Raw genomic sequence first — 19155 nt, 5'->3', positions numbered from 1 at the left:
TGGGCCTCCAGCCACAAAGCCCAAAAATAACTTCCCGGCCCGTATATGTTACAGGTCGTTAGCCCACGAAGTGGATAGCTGGCGTTCTAAAGCACGGAGCTTGTCGACCTCGCGTCCGGCTGCTGCGCCCTCCGCCGCCGCCGCAGAGATGATGCAGTCGCACCTGCCTTCCCCGGCGAGGCTGGGGCTCACCGCCTCGTCGCCGTCTCTCCCGCCCAACCCGTCCCCCTTGAACCCCACTTCCTCGCCTCCACAAGGCAACCTTCCCGCTAGCGCAACCGCCGGCGCCGGCGCGGCCCCAACCCTAACCACCTCGCCGTCGCTGCTCCCGCTCCTGCCGCCGCTCCCCCGCGCGCAGTCGCTGCTCCAGCTTATATCGTCGCTCGCCTCCAACCTCTTCGAGCTATCGCCCAACCGGGCCGCGTGGATCTCGGCGTACCGGGGGTCGCTCCCCACCTTCCTTCCCTCGGCGTCGTCGTCGCCACCGCCGCCGCTCCCGACCCCGATCTCCTCCACCAAGGACGCACTGTCGCTCCTCACCACCCTCCAGACGCAGCTCTTCGAGGCCGTTGCCGAGCTGCAAGAGACTCTGGACCTGCAGGACGCCCGAGCGCGGCTTGCCCGCGAGGCGCGTACCAAGGACGCTGCGCTGCTAGCCTTCGCGAAGAAGCTGCACGAAGCCCACCACGTGCTTGACCGCCTCGTCGACGACTACGCCGACTACCGCCGCGACCCCAAGCGCCCGCGTGGCGCCGCCGCTGACCCCAAGCCGGTGTCGGACGGCGACTTCGGCGCGTCCCTCCACTCCAGGCTCAAGCTGGACGACATACTGAGCTATGCTCACCGCATAAGTTCCACGACCTTCGCTCCACCAGAGCACGGCGCTGGGCTGCCTCTCCGTGGGGCGTTGCCACCTGCACCACAGGAACAAGAGATGCGGTCCTCGAAGCTGTATCAGTCTGCTGATATGGATATAGGGTTGCCCAAGAAGCCATTGGAAACGAAGGAGGGGATCACAGTGGAGGTGGAGGCCATGCCGCTGTATGAGCCGCCACCACAGGAAGGGGCACTGAGGATACCAAACACGTTGCCGCCCATGTTCCCGAAGGAGCTAAAGCCACCACCAGGATGGAAGCCTGGTGACCCAATCACGCTGCCACTGGATGACATACTACCTGGTGTCAAGGGTGAAGAGCCACAGGCCCCTGTGCCGCAGGCACCTGTCTCGGTGCGGTCAGTGGCACCAATGGGCCCAGAGCCAATACAAGTGAAGCCTGTTCAGCTTGATTTTGAGAGCAGTAGCAGTGATGAGTACAGTAGTGACGTTGGGAGCTCAGAAGAAGATGATGAGGATTAGTGCTCGGTAAGCTCCACCATTTCATCATTCATGTGTTTTAAAGCCGTTGTGATCATGCAATAGCAAAGATACATATCATAATCTTTAGCTGATGTTGTTGGCGGCCGTCTGTCTGATTGTTTCAGCACTAAATCTAGTATATTGGGTAGATTTCCGTAGATGGTTGAAATCTGTACTGGCTTAGTTGCCAGATCGTGGGTAATTGTTCTTATAAATGCTAATCTCCTCATGGAGTTATGTTGCCTTGGCATTTGTATTCATATGTCTGAATGATGAAATTCGATCCTGATGGCTTCTTCTATGGATGCTGAAAATGATGAGTTTGTGCTTGCTGTGCTACACTTTGTATGGTTTCAGTTGTTATTGCCTGCTATCATATGCTTGGGCTTTTCAAGTAGGATCTTCCATGCTTGCAATTTGTCTGCTCATGTCGTCCTGACTGTTTGTGAACTTTGGAGAATTGGAGCTGATTACCTGATTCTCATATAAATGTAATGGTGCTTTTTCCAAAATGTCATAAGCCACTGTATTATATCCTTGCTTTACTAATAATATGCTTAATATCAATTGTTTGCCTTATTTCACATTATGTTCCTGTAACACAGTAGATTGTACCATTAGTTTTGAATTGTTTGTATTCTTACCAAGTAGTGATAGATGGGAACAACCTTTGCATGACTAAGTGAAATATCAAGTGAGTTACAGAGTGTTCTGAACTCATAACTTCACATTTGCGATGCATGTTACTGTTGTTTATCTTTATCCTAGAGTCATCATGTGGCCTTTGTTTTACAGACATCACTTCAGATCTTTTCTAGATATGCTTATCTTTCACATTGTAAAGTAGGCATAGACTCTATTACCTTGTAGTTACCTGGGAAAGCTGCATGCTCACTAAAATGATTCCACCACTAATACCTACCTTTAACTTGCCTTAGCAGGATGTGCATCATACCTGGGGAAGCATTTTAAGAGACTATTCTAGAGATCGTTGAATAATCAACCTGTGATTCATTCTTCGACACATAGTTTGTTGCCTCGGTTTTCTTGTCTAATCTTAGGAATGTAGCTGTTAAATGCGACCTAGTTTCACCATCTCCACCAGGGAAATATCATTCTGGAACTTTATTTTAGTTAAGCTTGGGTGCAGTGTGCATGCCATTACGCCAGTCTCAATGAGGATTACCTGGAGAGTTTCATGGCATTAAATTATATGCCACATCATCAATTTTGCTGACATGCAAGGAGAGAGAATGAGGTGAGTTTCATAGGATGTGAGATGAGTTTTATCCCATGAAACTCAGTTGGCACAGTTACCTAGTTCTCAGTCTTGGTATACTGGGATAAGGTTATATTGTCTTCAGTTGGTTTAATTTATCGTAGATTATTGATGTCATTAAATGTACGGATACTGTATTTATTCAGTAACAAAGCTGTTCAGTGCTAAACAAGTTGGGGTAAGCAAGAGATAAAACCCCATCACGAGCCACTAGGAAAAAAGGAAAACAAAAATTGTATAAAATGTAAAAAGTCACTAATGATAACAGTCTTACTAGTGGATCTAGATGTGTTAAACATATAAAGATTTGTTTTTGGATGCTGAAATGATGTGTTAGACTTATAAAGAGGTCATCTATGTATTTCTTTCGGAGTGTACATGTTCAGGTCCGTGATCCAGTCTTGAAAGGACTTACTAATCTATTGTCCTGACATTACACGGCGACCTCATGTGCAGGCCATTTTTGTGCATTGTAACACCACAAAACTCGCCTGTAAGCTTTGAGTCAGCATGCGCAGTATTTGTCTTAGGATAAAGATCTGTGAAACCCTAACCATGTTGGGTTCATGGTTGAGTCACTTAGCTATCTGTAGCTTACTATCAATTCTACATTAGCACATGGCTGGCTTCTGCTCAAGATGGATTCACCTATCGATTTAAATCGTGTTCCATTTCTATTTTGGGTGCTGGATTGTGGTGCTTCTTTGCAAGAATGATATGGACAAATAGAGTAAAAAAAATGCACATCTGTCACGTGACCTCAACATGATTGGTTTTGCTGTGTGTTTGTATTGTTCGGCAAATTGGATTGGAGCGAGCTGATAGGTGCCAACGTCGCATATGCTCACCCTTCCATTATTGGGCATATTTGCATATCCCGGATTGTTCTTTTTTTCTTGGAAAAGAAAATGTCCCAGATTGTGTGAAATTTACAGGTCTATCAAGCCAATCTGACATAGCTTCTGGGTTACCGAGGCCCAATCCAGCCTTCGGATGTCTTGTGCGTTCCACCCAGGGTTTACTTTATCGATATCGGCCGAAATTTGTGATATTTCTCATCCATCCCTAGGATTCGATAAAATTAGATATCGGTCAAATTTCTCCTATTTATCTTGCTTTTACACAGACGGTTCAAATTCATCCGCGCGATGATCTCACACTTATAATATTCTATTCTTATTTTTATCTATGAACAAGTAATGTTTAATAGTTTACAAATAGTTTCAAATTAAATTCTACAAAAAATTTTGAAACAATTTGATTTTTTTAATTTGGTCTGATATTTCCGATATCTTGTTTATCGTATTTATCTATAACCTCCGATAAATTTTTAATTCCGATAATGAAAACCTTGATTCCACCTTCCTACAGTAGTTCCCCTGTTGCTGCTGCTGCTTATCTGATTGCCTTCAGCCATGTTAAAAACGATTGTTTCGGCATCATTAACTGAATCTTCAGGACGATGCACATAAGAATGCTGCATTTTCCTAAGTCTGGTTGTGATGCGTGTGGTGGTGATCTGAAATTCTGAATGTGGTTTCGTTTGCCCTGCAAATGGGCAGGCCTCATCGTGTCCAAATGTCATTTAAAGGACACCCTAGCTAGCTAGCTATTCCAGGTCGAAACAAAGATGGTCAGTAGCCCAGGAGACCGATCAGTGGCTGGAGTTCATCGAGCGACTGATCTCTCCTGCCCTGCCGCCGACGCCCACTTGTTCTAGCTTGTTATTCCAATCAGCCTGCCACGGTGGCGGGAGTGGAAGCGATCGAAGGCAACAAGCCGCAGTGGTTGGATACAGCTCATGGGCCGTGTCGGTAGTGCCGCGCTGTCGCTGCTCGCCCTCGCCGTCGTGTCGCCATGGCAGGCCGTGGCGGCGGCGGCGGGCAACGGGACGGCGGTCGGCGGCGGGAGCCCGCGGGTGCCGGCCCTCCTGGTGTTCGGCGACTCCTTCGTCGACACGGGCAACAACAACGCCGTCCTCACGCTCGCCAGGTCCGACTTCCGCCCGTACGGCAAGGACCTCAACGGCGGCGTCCCCACCGGCCGCTTCTCCAACGGCCGGATCCCCACCGACTTGCTAGGTTCGTTGCTTGCTATCAGCTCCAACTCAGGCGCGCGGCTAACGAGCAGGCGATGAAAATTCATTCCTGCAACTTGCTTCAAACAATCTTGGCGATGATGACTGCACGTCTGTGCAGCGTCCCGTCTCGGCCTCAAGGACCTGGTTCCGGCGTACCTCGGCGCTGACCTCACCGACGACGACCTCCTCACCGGCGTCAGCTTCGCTTCAGCGGGCACCGGCTACGACCCTCTCACCTCCACTCTAGTGGTAAACAGCCATGGCAAGGCTCATCGTTCACCCTTAACGTCACATCATGCGCGCACACTCCCTTCCCTGGTGTCGAGAACAAAAGACGTTGAAGTTTGCAAATGCCGTTTCAGGCCGTCCTGCCGATGCAGGAGGAGCTCAACATGTTTGCCGAGTACAAGGAGAAGCTGGCAGGGATTGTCGGAGAAGAGGCCGCCGCGGGCATCGTTTCCAAGAGCCTGTTCTTGGTCTGCGCCGGCACAGACGACATCGCCAACAACTACTACCTCGCCCCGGTCAGGCCTCTGCAGTACGACATCTCGGCGTACGTCAATTTCCTTGTTCAGCAGGCCTGCGATTTCATGAAGGTAAAACATTTATTTCAATTCCTTCTCACGACATCATCCCAACTAAATCGTTCGAGCAATTTAACTGAATTCGTCCATCCGTTTGCATTTCTCGAATCTGCTGCCACCTGTAAATTCTGTAAACACTGAAGGTTTCATTCAGGCTACTGAAACAAACAACCAAGGGTACAGTGTCTGATCATGATTGGCGTCGCCTGTTGCTGCTGCAGCAACTGTACCAGCAAGGTGCCAGGCGGATCGCGATCCTGGGGCTCCCGCCGATCGGGTGCGTGCCGTCGCAGCGGACCCTCGCCGGCGGCCTCGCCAGGGACTGCGACCCGGCGCGCAACCGCGCGGCGCGGCTGTTCAACTCCCGGCTGCAGGCGGCGGTCGCGCGGCTCCAGGGGGAGCTCCGGTGCCAGAGGATCGGCTACGTGGACATCTACGACGTCCTGCGCGACATGATCGCGGACCCCTGCAAATACGGTGCCGCAAAAGCTTCTTCTCGCCTCGCTTGGCCGCGGCTGCCGTCGCGTGTACTGGCTGAGGGGCTCGTGCTCTGGCCTCCGGTCAATCTGATCGCTCGTTGCTCGCTCGCGTCGCAGGGTTTGACGTCTCGACGAGAGGATGCTGCGGCACCGGGGACTTGGAGGTGTCGCTCCTGTGCAACCAGCTGACGGCGGCGACGTGCCCCGACGACCGGAAGTACGTGTTCTGGGACAGCTTCCATCCTACCGAGAGGGCTTACGAGATCATTGTGGACTATCTGTTCCCAAGATATGTAGAGAAGCTGCTGTGATCGTTCGTGCATTGTTTCATGGCTGGCAAGCCTGTGTCGATGGCGTTGCTCGCAGAGACAGCGAAAGCAGGCAGTTGTTCTACTTCTTCATCTAAATAAATAAATGAACAAAAAAGAGAAATTCAACGGATGTGAGTGGTTGGTGCCGGTGGGCAACACATTTGGTTTTACTCTCTTACAGCACTGTATAACACAGTTAGGACAGTAAACACAAAATTTCTTAAACCGAATGCGCCAAAAAAAAATCAAGTGTAGAGCGCTGCAAATCCAGGACAGTATTGGACTGCAAAATTCTGAAAGAGGGCCAAGCTGCTTATTGTTTGGCTAGCTGGAGCTGGTGGCTAATGCTGATTTGCTGTGAGAGAAAAGTATTGCTGGCTGGCTGGTGGCTGGTACCGATTTGATGTTAGAGAAAAACAATGCTGGCTGGTTGGCTGACAAGCCAACCGAACAATGCTGCCACCATTAGATGGTGCATTCATTCAGATACAGTGCTCCTTGCATATCTGTGCACATTTTCAGTGAATAGTTCGCCTATCAAGCATCTAGGGGAGGTGGCAGTTGGGAACTTTATTCCTAAATCCTATAAGGCTACAAGTGATGGTGTCAATACAGGCCTGGTGCAGGGAAGATGACACCACTGTTGTGCAGCTTATTATTGGCAAGAACATACATGCCCGGTGCAGGGGAAATCTTGATTTCTCCACATGCTCACTTGTCAATCCAGGGACATCTTAGCCATTGTCAAGCTAGGACCTTTGGTCCCATTCGCCATGTCCTCAGGCGATGCATACAGGGATCCTCTGACCAAAATTGACCATTCATTCTGTCAGGGCAGCGGATGGGAATGGAGAAGGAACTTACGATAGCTTGAACAACAGTCCCTAGGAAACAATTGTATGCACGTTCTCAAACAAAAGGAACAGTTGCAAGAAACATGGGTTTGAAGTTTCTTGAGCTAATGTAAACTGTTACCGCTGAGGATATAAATTGAAATTTCAGTTCCAGAAAGAAATGTCCTAAATAGGGCGATAGATAGTTCAAAGAAATATGTCAAGTATTTACTTTATGCACGAAAGTTATGGAACTTTTTATCTGGTATTTTGAATCTTTTGTAATTGTTGATGACACATCGTGTCTATTAGTTTGTTCTGAATAAACAGCTACTCAATATGCAGCCACATCTTCCAACAGTTCGTGAGCGGATTTGTGCTATAAACGGTAGAGGCCCTGTCTCAGTTGGACGTTGTCAGCAAGTAGTGACTGGATTTTCTAGGAACACATTGAACTGTTCAGTGCTCACTCCAACACCTACACGTTGAATTGCAGAATGTTCAGGTGCGTTGGCGGCCCTAAAGCCTGATGAGCAGAGGGGCCCCGGCCCCGATCATTGCTCACGACGGACAGGCCGATCATTGCCCGATCAACACAGGCCGAGGTTGACAAAGGAAGAAGGCCGGCGAGCGAGCGGGCCATGGGCCAAAGAGCCAGCGGGCTGCCCTTTTATTTTAAAAAAATAAATGCCAGCAAGGGAGTGCAAATTGGTAGGGGTGCCAACTGGTATCCATTAGAAACCTCTCCGACCCTCTATAGTTCAAAATTTTATATTAAATCTTCAAAACCACATCTCATTTGAAAAATTAGTATAAATTTTGAACTAAAGATGGTTGGAGGTGCACCTAAGAGTCACCCATTTGTACCCCCACAAATTAGTAACTCTTAGCTGCACCTTCAACTCTCTTTAATTTAAATATTTATACTGTTTTTTTTTCAAAATAGGATCTCACTTTGAATAAGCAGTATAAATATTTAAATTAAAAATAGTTGGAGGTACACCTAAGAATCATCAATTTACACCCATAGTGCTAGGGAGCTGCCACTGTCCTAGGACCTATCTTCTACCTTTTTATTTCATCTTTTTCAAGAAATGGACTGCGGTCATACATCTAAAGTAACAAACGGGGCGGGGGAGGCGCGGGGCCAGCCAGGCCACGTCGCCCCAAAATCCTGGACCTTGCGATGCTCATCGGGTGCCTAGCGGCGTTTTGGACCCTGCGGTTGCTGATTTGCATCGCTCGGCTCGTGCGTTTGTCGCCGGACACGCAGGTGCCTGCCTAGTTTTGTGGCTTAGCCTGCTGCCGACGCGTGCGCCGTTTACCAAAGGTCGTGTGGCCTGCTGTTGCTGCGTTGGCGCTGCTCTTTGCTTCCTCGCTGTTGCGGTTACTCGCGAGGATAAATTCTACTTCCATCTGATTCACTATTTCACTGTTCTTTTCATTCTAGGTAATTCGTCTTTGTCTTTGGCCATGTTTGCTTCCATGGGTTATTTTTATTCCTCTCTCAAATAGTCCAAATATAATCCTATAGAGAGCCAAACAAGTGAGTTATTTTTGTGGTTGTTTGAAAATAACCCACCCTCAAAAGCTATCCTCCCCAAAAAGTGATATTTGGGTTATTTTGAGTGGGGTCCACTGCAGCAAGAGAGATAATGGGGCTCCAATAATTGGAAATGTGCATTAAATACTAAATAACTCTTGGATCCAAACAGCTCAAGAGTTATTTTAGTGGAGGGTTATTTTTATGGGTTAAAGAATAGCCCAAAAAATAATCCTAGGACAGTTCTCCAAACAGGACCATTGATCTCCTTCGTCGCCTTTGCCTATATGTTTCTCACGGAAGCAGCTGCTTCGCGCTGTTACTATGCCAGGTTGTTTTGCCGACGCGTAGGCACATTTCTACGTGCCGCGCAGCCTTTTACCACTACGGTGGCATTGCCCTACGCTGGCTCGTTGCGATCAGGTATGGTTTGTAGGTCTTTGTTGCACCTACCGATAGTGATTTGCTTCTCCGTCCCCCCCCCCTCCGTTTTCCTTTCTTCATACATCCATACTTCATCGGGTGCCAGGGTCTTCTTCTTTGCGTCCTCCCTTTTTTATCTTTAAATGTATATGTTTTTGTTGACTATCAAAATTGGCACTGGTCGAACAGACCAGTCTGACCGGTGCTTGAGAGCGGTCTGACCGGTCTGGACCATGTAGCCGTCTGGCAACACCGACCGGTCTGACCGGTGGGTCGGTCTGACCGGTCAGACCGGTCTACCTGGAATCCGAGTACAACTAGAACTCTTTGTAGATTTAGATCTGTAATAGTATTTCTTGCGGGATAAGTCCACACCACCCTATAAATATAAAGGGTCACAGCCGATTAGGGGATCCAATCGATCAAATCAATACAACTTTTATCTTTTTGCTTTTCTCTTGCCCTAGCTTTTCCAATCTACTATTTGTTGTTCCTCCATCGTCTCTACGTCGATTGAGGGCGTTTTAGGTGGCCTGCCGACCCTAGAACAACCCTACGTGCGTCTGCCCCGACAGGTCTTCCCGGACTAACGTTCGTAGGCTTCGTCACCGTTCTGCCGGCGGTAACAGGTCTGACCGCTCCAAGAGACCGGTCTGACCGGTCTACGCAGGAGGCGCTGCAGTGAGCTGCCTCTTCGCGCCGTACGTTCGAATGCGTTCGTGTGTTGATCCTGAAAGGCGTCAACAGTTCTTTTATCTTTTGGTTCCATTTGTAGGTGTCATGTGGATATGGAGAGTGCTCTTACCTCAATTGTTGCCAATGTTGTCCACTTCCTGGGTGCGAGCTCTAGAACCAGATAGACCAAGCAACCGAACAATGCTTGGAAGGTACGAAGAACAAACCTTACATACCGCAGGGTCGAGTCAGCACCTTCCCTCGACACGCCGTGCTCAACCTATTTCAGAATGCACGATCTGGACTGTCACATACAATGCCGCAATTCTATACGGAACAACCACTGTTTAGTTGTTGTAACTTCGATCTATGATAGTGATATACCTACTACTATCTCTTTACTCACTTCTATTATAATTGCCTTGAAAAGCCAAAACTCTTGTTCACCGCGCGCATGCGCGCGCCAAATACTAGTGACTTTTTATCCCTGACCGAGAGAGATCAGCTGAAATTGAGTACGTGAAGGGGAGGACAGGCAGGTAAAGGACTCACTGATGGATGATCCGTCCCTCCAATCAAATACATGAATGGAGCCATTCTATTCCTCAAAATCGCCGGGGAACCCTAAACTAGTTGGTCGAGCCGTGCACTTGGCACTTTTTGGCCGGAGGTGGCACAGTTTATCTGCTCGTTGGAAAAAAAAATCTCATCGTGTGTCCCATGTCCAAAGTATATACTTCGTTGATATAGTTCGAGTTCAATTTTTCTCACAGGTAACATACCACTATGTACGGACGGGATAGGAGTTCGAGGGTTTTCTTGACCTACATGAGAAAGTCTTTTTCTTAGTCCAGTTTTTCTCACAGGTAACATACCACTATGTACAGACGGGATATGAGTTCGGGGGTTTTCTTGACTTGCATGAGAATGTCTTCTTTTTAGTCTAATGTTGTTGGGCAGTCTCCTCCGCAGATTAAGTTTTTTTTATTCATTGAAATCATAATGGAACCTATTCATTCTATTTCGCTCTTCAACCAAACGCTGCCTAAGTTGCACGGCCCATGCCAATATTATACTAAAAGAGAATAGGACATAATATGCACATGATAGATGGAGCTTTTTGAAAGGAATCAAGCAATTGTGGCATGGGATTTGTAATCAGGAATCGTGTAGTTGATGTGATATGTGCAGGCGCTGACCGGGAGAATCACCATTGCTGGATGCTTTTCAGTTAAAGCTATGGCATGAGTGTCTGGTACCACGCACTTGGGGTATGGTACATGTTATATCAGAAACGCATTCCCTGATGCTGAACGTTCAGGCCATCCTCTACCGGCGGCCTCATCTTCGGACTAAAAGAATGTGATCCCTACAAGTTTTAGTTCTGTCTTGTGGACTAACAATGCGAAATTTCATATCGTAAAGGATAACACGCAATGCTGTTTCCTCGGAGAAGAAAGAATAGTGCAATGTTGCAATTCAGGTAAGAGACCAAGGGATGTCATTAAAAAAAACCAAGCGAGGCAGGGAGGGTCTTCTAGATGGATTTTTTTTACCAACCCTGGTTTCCTCGTTACTGTGATACTGTACACGGCATTCTCAATCAGTAGACGAGAGCTCCAGTCAACTTTGGCTTGCTCGCAAGTGCACGTTAGAAATAAGGGGAAAGAAAAAAAGAAGGCTCACACGCACGGGCCGCACGAGGCAGGCGGCGGAGCTAGCAAGACCCAACCTAACCACCCGCTGGGCCGTGCCGCGCACGTGCTGCGCCTCCGCCGCGTCACGGGCCGGGCCTCGTGCGCTCCGCCCCGTTCCTCGATCGATAAGCCCGATGCGCCCAGCTTCCCTCCGCTGGCGAACCCCACCACGCAGTATAATAAACTACGCCCCGCCACCCTCCCTCCCCCACCCACCCGTCGCCTGCCCACCCATTTCTCCCGAGAGCCCCGACGCGCGCTGCCTGCACCCTCGCCGCCGCCGCCGCCTCCTCTCCAGCTCGGACCCCCATGGCTTCCCTCGCCGGATCCGCCCTCTCCCTCGCGATGCCCGTCAAGGTATGGCGCCGGATCGCCTCTCGCATCGTCTGATCTGTGGGATAAGTTAACCAGTGTACGAGTCGGGGGTTTAGCTCTGGCGGCGCAGGGATTTCGGTGTTCGCCTGGGGCGCTGTTTCCCTGTTAGTGGTTGCGTGCTTCTGTGGTGTTGATCTGCGGGGTGTGGTCGTTCGTGCGTTGGGTGCCTCTTTGGTGCGGATTCGAGAGCCATTTACCGCTGATCAATTCGGTGGATGGTTCAGTTGATATCCGTAGATCTGCGCTCATAGTACATAAGTTTACATACTGTTGTCCTACGAGATTAGTGACACGGTGTCCGTGGTGTTAATGAACTTGTATCCGAATGGGGCCTGGCGTGGAGTCAGAAGTTCTGGACCGGTACCATGAGATATTGGGGTTTTCTATTTTGAGTGGACTTGGGGTCAACTCTAAAATAGTCTCACATAGCACAATGATTATAGGGTATATTGGTGATGGATCTAGCAAGCCCTTTTCATTTTCTCCCCTGCTAATCATGTACTGTCACCTTCATGCTTACGCCCTAAAAGAATTAATAATAGAAATCGTGCTAGATGAGAATTCTTGGCTCATTCATGATTGAAGGCATGATCCTTTCGCATGAACTGATGTCTACTTACTTGGTTCCGGTATGTCACAAGAGTAGCCTAGCTTTTTGCATATTTTAGGTGGATGGGGTCAGACAATACATGAGACGTGGTAGTATACTAGTCTGGGTTTCAGATGATGAGGCTTGTGCTATCTACTAGAAGACTAGAACTCATGCTCACCATATCCTGATTATTGCATCATGTCATGTAGCACATTCAAATACAGAATCACATATGTTCTTGTGTTTTGTCCCAAAAATATAAATACTCCTTGTCCTGCAGTGCCTCAATATTCAAGTATTCAACAAAAAGTGCTATTTTGCTATTTTCTTTTCAAAAACTATAAATGGACCGGAAAGTTAATGTGGTCTGGTCAACCTTTTTCTTATGTAATTTTGTGCTATTTTGTTGGGATGAAAAGAAAATGAGCATTCTGGATGATATGTGAAGAGAAACACAGAAAGATCCATTTTATTCTGTTAGTAGGCCATACTGCAATCACAATCTTCTGAGTTTGGTGTATACTTGTTCCCTTTCTTTTTGATATTATGATATATAAGTGTGCAATGTTGGTATAAGTCTTTGAGCCTTTCTCTTAGAGTTAAATAATACCTGTCAAAGGTTCTACAATAAGGTTGGATCAATTGTGCATATTCAAGTGGACAATTTGGTGAAGGAATAAGCTTGATACAGTACTTAGTAGCTTAGATTTTAGTTTGGTTTATGCAGTCTGACCTATTTCACATATCTTACTATGTTACCTTTTATGTTTTACAGGCAATTAACATTAAGTCCGTCTCTTTCTCTGGTTTAAGGAAGGATAATGTAACCTTCCGTCTGCAGCCAGTGCCACAAAGATTTGCAGTCTGCTGTCCGGTAAGTTACTAAGTATTGTTCTCTGGATTTGCATGATGCTGCAGCTATGCACTATTCTGTCATATGTAAATTGTCTCGAACTCTCGATTCAACAAACTACTAGTCTACTACAGCTTTGTTTGGCTTCTAGATGAGATTTGTGCACTGTGCACAACAGTGCTTCAATTATGTACTTCAATTGTGTTAGGAAATAATTTATCATCATTATTATTATTATTGCATTTGGCATCCCTGGATTCATGTTATTATTTTTGCATTTGGCATCCCTGGATTCATGTTTGACATGTGTTACCTTATGATATAGCTGCAAAATGTTCTGTAACCATTGTGTGGCTTGTGATTTGAGCTGGTAGATTATACAGATGCTATCTTCTTTTGAAACTATCAGTATCATAATCTTGTTGCTAATGATCTTTTCTATTGGGGTGCTGTAAAATATGCACTTGACCAGGCTAAAAAGGAGACAGTGGACCAGGTTTGTGATATTGTCAAGAAGCAGCTTGCACTTGCTGAAGGCACTGAAGTTTGTGGCTCCTCCAAGTTCCAAGATCTTGGTGCTGATTCATTGGACACTGTAAGTGAACTATATATATCACACTTTTTAAGTTTGTAACATCCGAAAATTATCTCTGTATAATTTTTGGTATGATTGTTGGGTAGTAGAGTAACAATTGGCTGTTGTTTGGGTTTATACTTATACCAATTGTAAATTGCTAATACATTCTGTGGAATAACCTTTGGCATTATTACTCCATGTCTCTACTCAGTCATCAAATTCTCTATTCTGCTTGGAGTAGATCTATCTTGTTTGTAGATGTGTCATGCTGTCACTGTTATTCCTCTGAAACAGTTTTATACCAATACTTCTGGACCGAAGCTTATGCAAACTTACTATTGTCACTTGTATTTTTAAGTATAAACTGGGATTGCTGCCTTATGTTGCATTTTCTTCAGCTCAGCACCTTTACCAAAGAAATGTCTCTAAGCTTGCTATGGGCCTATTTTTCAGGTTGAGATTGTTATGGGCCTTGAGGAGGCTTTTGGGATCAGTGTGGAGGAGTCAAGCGCGCAGTCAATTGCAACCGTGGAAGATGCTGCTAATCTCATTGATGACCTTGTTGCTGCAAAATCGTCCTAAACTCGGATCTATATTACTTATCCTGGCCCTGAACCAAGGCATCTCTTGTCCCATGCTCCTTCCCTGCTAGATTTTACCCTGGAGAGCCATTTCTTTGTTATTACTGTCATTGTGGATCCTGCAATATTATTACATTGAAGCTTTTGTGCTTGTTCAAGGAAAGTTTTGTTGCGACTATATATTTGAAGCGATTGGAGGGTCGCGGTAAGGGTCCTGGGTACTGGGATCTTCCTTTGGGAGTTCCATTTAGTCCTGCTAGAGACGTGGCCATTCAGCTTAACAATTTTGTGGTTAAGATACCAAGCGTCTAGACCGAATGCTCTGATAACTGGAAGCTCATGCCTGATGGATCGTGCCTTGTTGCATTAACAAGTATGCTTGTGTTTCTTGCTCTTCATTGTTTTGGTGCTAACCGTCTAGTGGTTTGATCCGAGCGAGGTGCAAGGTGAACGTCTGAAACATTTCAGTCGATGGTGCGAACTAGGCTCGATCCTTAAAACTAATGTATTGGTAGAGTTGAAATTCATATGCTCTATTTGTATTTAAGGACATCACTTTGAAGTTACGTAAGGTAAAACATTAAGAGTCCGTTTGGTGCAGCTCTGCCCGGTTTAAGTTCATATACTCTTTTTGTATTTAGGACATCACTTTGAAGTTCGTAAGGTAAAACATTAAGAGCCTGTTTGGTGCAGCTCTGGGGGCTTCTGTGAGGCTTGCTACTTTGGTGCTACTGTTCACCAAAGCTGTTTTTCTCTCTCTTGTGAGAGCCGGTTTGGTGTGGGCTCCGTTTGGTAGGGCTTCGGCTCTTCCAAAAACAGCTCCGGCTCTGGCTTCTCAGATGGAGCGGTTTTTCTGGTGGAGTTGGAGCCGTTTTAAAAAATATTTGGCAAAACAGCTTCACTTGTTAGATTGATGTGTAAGCCACGTGAAGCCACGATTTCATGGCTTCACCTTGCCTGTGTAAGCCGCCGACGGCTTCAGAACCGGCTTCACACGTGAAGCCGGTCCTGAAACAAACGTTTGGGAGGGCTTCACCTGAAGCCGCTCGTGAAGCCGTCGGTGAAGCCCTCCCAAACGGGGCCGTGGTTTCACAAGCTTCAGGCTTCAGCTCCTCCTGACACATGCACTCTGTAGTTAGAAACTCCTTTTCTCTTTCCAGCCCAAAATAAATTAGAAAAGAGGACAAGCCGATGGAGATAGAAATTTCCCACGTCCAGCCGGCTGCCGCTTTGTGGCTCCTCTTGCTCCCCAACTCTTGCACGCTAGTGGAGCCGGGCACAGCCGCACCAAACGGGGTCTAATCGGGGAAAGGAGGTAAAGCTAGTGGAGCCGGAAATTGTGGCTACTCCGGCACCGGCTCCTGCGATGCGATGCGATGCGATGCTACAGTACAAGAGACTGAGCTGGTCGAAGCCAGAGGCGAAGCTATGTTTATGGTGCCCGGTGCACTGGCACCAGGCTACAAACGAATTGGGCTCTGTTTAGATCACACCTCATAAACTCCGCAAAAAGTATCACATCGAATGTTTCGATATATGCATGGAGTACTAAATGAAGTCTATTTATAAAATTTTTTGCATGGATGGGCTGTAAATCGCGAGACGAATCTAATGAGTCTACTTAACCCATGATTTACAACAGTGATGCTACCGTAACCATCCACTAATTATTGATTAATAATGAATTAATTAGCATCATTAGATTCGTCTCGCGATTTACAACCAATCTGTATAAAATTTTTTATAAATAAACTTCATTTAGTACTTCAAATTAACAAGATTCCAACGCAAAAAATTTTGCGCGTGGAACTAAACACGGCCTTGTTCTACTATCCATGCTAGAATTCGCCTGTGCTTAAAGTAAAATACTAGTAGTGCACCAAAGTTGTCTGAGCTCTAGCTTCGCCACTGGCGGAAGCTGCACCTAGACCTGGGCATGGGCTGCCCGACCCGACGGACCCGACCCAACTCGCCCGAAAATAGCCCGACCCGACCCGACCCGACCCGAAGAGTTTGATGGGCGGGCTCGGGTCAAAATTTTTGACCCGGTATGACTGACGGGCCGGGCACGGGCTAAAAATTTTGACCCGAAACCCGAAAAACCCGAAGGAACCGACATTTTACATAGGCCCGGCCCGACCCGACCCGAACCCGACCCGACCCGACTGGCTGTTGGGTCGGGTGCGGGCTCAATTTTACGGCCCGGCCACCAGGTCGGGTCGGGCACGGGCCGCTAGAAAAAACACCGGGCTTTTTTTGGCCCGACCCGAACCCGACCCGGCTCGGAGGATGCCCAGGTCTAGCTGCACCAAACCGAATACCAAAGCCCCGTTTGGTTCACTAGCGCAATTTGCGCTACAAAAAGAATTATATATATATGGAGTACTAAATGAAATTTATTTGCAAAACTTTTTCATAATGAGTGTAACTTTTTGAGACGAAATTTATTCGAGAAAAAAAGAATCTAATGAGTCAAGTCCCACTATGATTGGCTACAGTAACGATACAGTAACCATTCTCTAATCATGCGGTCAAAGACCTCATTAAATTCGTCTCGCGAAATAGCGCAGGGGTTGTGGAGCTAGTTTCGTAAACTACATTTATTTAATATTCTTAATTAATAGTCAAAGTTATCTATAGTAGTTTGTGCTATTAAACCAAACAGGACTGAAAGGTCGTTGGCGGGGCATTCAAAGCAGGGCTAATAAGTGCGCCGACTGCCGGGTACAAGGTGGGCGAGGTGGTGGCGGGCCCCACTGATTTTTAATGTCTAGCAACAAGTGGCCACCAATAAAAACTGCTCAAATGTGTATCCGCTCACTCAGAGTCGCCGTTTCGTGAGTCGCTCGCTCCTACTTTCTCTCTCCACGTAGGATTCTACGCCGGCTCCCCGCCTCTTAGGGCAATCCCAACCCAGAAACCATGAAGTGGTTTCTATACCATGCCATATCATATAGACACTACCATAAAAACTATTGTCCCCAATGTATAGTTTCTATCTATGTTCACACAATTCATTAGCCACTAAATCTTCTCTCTCAAACAACCAATCATCTTTCCTTCAACACCTATCACATATAGACAACACTATCCTCCAATGTAAAATTGGTGGTCTCTAGTGCATTGGATGTCACCTAGACACCATTTCTTGCATGAGACCTAGTTTTTTCACATTTTCATTCTCTCTTGTTTAATATAGCGTCACATCATCAAAATATCCTAGATGACACTATAATTAATGATATAGAAACTATCCTATGTAGAGGGTTGGGACTGCCCTTACTATACTTCTCGTAACCCGAGTTTTTCCGTAGGCTCATACTCTGCTTTTTGAGGGCATGATTAGTTTGCTCATTGCGCGCCAGCAAACCGAGGGAAAGGCCATCATTCTGGCTGCAGGTGGTGAAGCACGCGCACGGGACAAACGAAAACGCACGAGCCTCAGGCGTGCTTTCCTAGCTAGCTTTACGCATGGGTAGCCGTACAACATTAAAAGTTACAGCCACGACGAGTGGTCCGGCACTGCAGTACTGGTGGATGCTGGAGCCGTCCATTGCCGTGGCGTCGTCTGAAGGAACGAAAATATTCTGCCATGCATGGTCGGAGCGAATTCCCCGACAGCCATCACCACGACCACGGGCTGCATGGATGTCGGCTCGGCAGGCGCAGGCGCGACACCCCCCTGCGCCCATGGATCGATTAGCCTGGGACCTTTTCGCGCCCGAACAAGAAGAACCAGTTGCAAGCGCAGTAGAAAAGCAGCTATACATATGGCTAGCTCTGCCTAGATCCACAGCAAAGCCGAGCAGGAGCCATCCCAGGAGGGAGCTAGAAGAGGATAAAGAAACCGCTAGAAAGGAGAGGGAGCAGAGCTGAGTGAGAGCCGGAGGCTTGAATTGGCGAGAGAGAGACGGGGCGTCGGATGGCGGAGGGGAAGAAGGCGAGGCCGAGGGAGGAGGAGCTCGTGGAGGCCGCGCTGGCGGCGGCAGCGGCGGCGCTGCTCGTGTCGGGCGTGAAGAGGCTCGTGGCGCCGGCGGCCGCGCTCGCCGCGCCGTGGTGGTGGCCCGCGCCGCTCTCGTTGCCGCCCCCCGCGCTGTTCCTGCTCCTCAACGTCGTCATCGCGTCCATCGTCGTGGCATCCGTACAGCCGAGGCGAGGCAGAGCGTCGGCGCCGGCGGGCGGCGTCCAGGAGGCGTCGGCGGCTCAGCCGGGAGACGGCCCGAAGAGGGTGAAGAGGAGGAGGAGCAGGAAGCGGACGGCGGCCGAGGCCGACGTTGCGGACGGCCGCTGCATGGCGCTGGTGGCCACGGACGGGCCGGTAGAGACGGGGGAGACGGTGGTGACAGAGGAGGTGGCGGCGGATGAGGAGGCGGCCGGCAACGCAGACGAGGTGAACAAGCGGGCGGAGGAGTTCATCTCGGCGTTCCGGCACCACCTCAGGGTCGATTCCTTCTCCGGATCCCGGCGAAGCAACGCTAGAACGGCACCATGCTTTTGACCAGAATGCATTGCGTGCATTTTGTGTCGCGAACTTGCAAACTTATGTTTCTATCACCGATTCACCGTTTCCAAGAACATTTTGTCAGGATTTGTTTTTCATTTGAGCTGCAGTTACCTTCTTGACGTCAGTTTATTCGGAATTAGCTCACTGGGTTTCCTCAGCGGACTGCAGAAAATGCTGAAATGCACAAGACTTCCATCTTTATCAAGCTTGTATCAAATCACAAAGATGTCGGTCATAATTTTTTCTTTTTTCGAGGAAGGATTTCGGTCAAATGCGATGGCCTGCTCCAATGGCCCATGAAACTTTGCGGGCCGTATGGAACACTCCTTGAAGGCTAAAATGTGATGGGCCGGTCTAGACACACCAAATAGGGGCATGTTCGGCTGACATATTGAACAGTGCTCGCTGGCAT

The 19155-nt window shown here is 47.9% G+C and overlaps 4 protein-coding genes across 6 annotated transcripts; all 4 read left to right on the top strand.

The window, feature by feature from the left end:
* The first annotated feature begins 76 nt into the window (after nt 1-76).
* LOC120658194 (mediator of RNA polymerase II transcription subunit 4-like) lies at nt 77-2808 on the top strand. Of its 2 annotated transcripts, none has more exons than XM_039936434.1 (2): nt 77-1363; nt 2299-2808. In XM_039936434.1, the coding sequence occupies exon 1, from the start codon at nt 149-151 to the stop codon at nt 1355-1357; it is 1209 nt and encodes a 402-aa protein (XP_039792368.1). In that variant the 5' UTR covers nt 77-148; the 3' UTR covers nt 1358-1363; nt 2299-2808. The 2 variants fall into 2 exon arrangements, with proteins under 2 accessions (XP_039792368.1, XP_039792369.1); XM_039936435.1 differs by having other exon boundaries at nt 2296-2808.
* A 1412-nt stretch (nt 2809-4220) lies between these two features.
* Nucleotides 4221-6220, top strand: LOC120658195 (GDSL esterase/lipase EXL3-like). 2 transcript variants are annotated; one of them, XM_039936436.1, is made up of 5 exons: nt 4221-4717; nt 4835-4965; nt 5079-5312; nt 5444-5777; nt 5897-6220. In XM_039936436.1, the coding sequence occupies exons 1-5, from the start codon at nt 4438-4440 to the stop codon at nt 6088-6090; spliced, it is 1173 nt and encodes a 390-aa protein (XP_039792370.1). In that variant the 5' UTR covers nt 4221-4437; the 3' UTR covers nt 6091-6220. The 2 variants fall into 2 exon arrangements, with proteins under 2 accessions (XP_039792370.1, XP_039792371.1); XM_039936437.1 differs by having other exon boundaries at nt 4241-4717; nt 5522-5777.
* Nucleotides 6221-11465: 5245 nt separating this feature from the next.
* LOC120658191 (acyl carrier protein 2, chloroplastic-like) lies at nt 11466-14419 on the top strand. Its single transcript, XM_039936432.1, has 4 exons — nt 11466-11618; nt 13004-13102; nt 13554-13676; nt 14112-14419. The coding sequence occupies exons 1-4, from the start codon at nt 11571-11573 to the stop codon at nt 14238-14240; spliced, it is 399 nt and encodes a 132-aa protein (XP_039792366.1). The 5' UTR covers nt 11466-11570; the 3' UTR covers nt 14241-14419.
* Nucleotides 14420-17875: 3456 nt separating this feature from the next.
* On the top strand, nt 17876-18944 carry LOC120658190. The gene has a single exon (XM_039936431.1). It carries the CDS (start codon nt 18162-18164, stop codon nt 18735-18737), a length of 576 nt encoding a protein of 191 aa, XP_039792365.1. The 5' UTR covers nt 17876-18161; the 3' UTR covers nt 18738-18944.
* The last annotated feature ends 211 nt before the right edge of the window (nt 18945-19155 follow it).

Source organism: Panicum virgatum, chromosome 2N (assembly GCF_016808335.1).
Source record: "Panicum virgatum strain AP13 chromosome 2N, P.virgatum_v5, whole genome shotgun sequence".
NCBI lineage: Eukaryota > Viridiplantae > Streptophyta > Magnoliopsida > Poales > Poaceae > Panicum > Panicum virgatum.
This window is presented reverse-complemented; position numbering and strand designations above follow the sequence as displayed.

Coding starts and splice junctions, on each gene's coding strand:
- LOC120658194 (XM_039936434.1), top strand. CDS start 149: ATGATGCAGTCGCACCTGCCTTCCCCGGCGAGGCTGGGGCTCACCGCC.
- LOC120658195 (XM_039936436.1), top strand. CDS start 4,438: ATGGGCCGTGTCGGTAGTGCCGCGCTGTCGCTGCTCGCCCTCGCCGTC. Junction 4,718..4,834: donor GATCCCCACCGACTTGCTAG/GTTCGTTGCTTG, acceptor ACGTCTGTGCAG/CGTCCCGTCTCGGCCTCAAG. Junction 5,778..5,896: donor CGCGGACCCCTGCAAATACG/GTGCCGCAAAAG, acceptor CTCGCGTCGCAG/GGTTTGACGTCTCGACGAGA.
- LOC120658191 (XM_039936432.1), top strand. CDS start 11,571: ATGGCTTCCCTCGCCGGATCCGCCCTCTCCCTCGCGATGCCCGTCAAG. Junction 11,619..13,003: donor CCCTCGCGATGCCCGTCAAG/GTATGGCGCCGG, acceptor TATGTTTTACAG/GCAATTAACATTAAGTCCGT. Junction 13,103..13,553: donor GATTTGCAGTCTGCTGTCCG/GTAAGTTACTAA, acceptor GCACTTGACCAG/GCTAAAAAGGAGACAGTGGA.
- LOC120658190 (XM_039936431.1), top strand. CDS start 18,162: ATGGCGGAGGGGAAGAAGGCGAGGCCGAGGGAGGAGGAGCTCGTGGAG.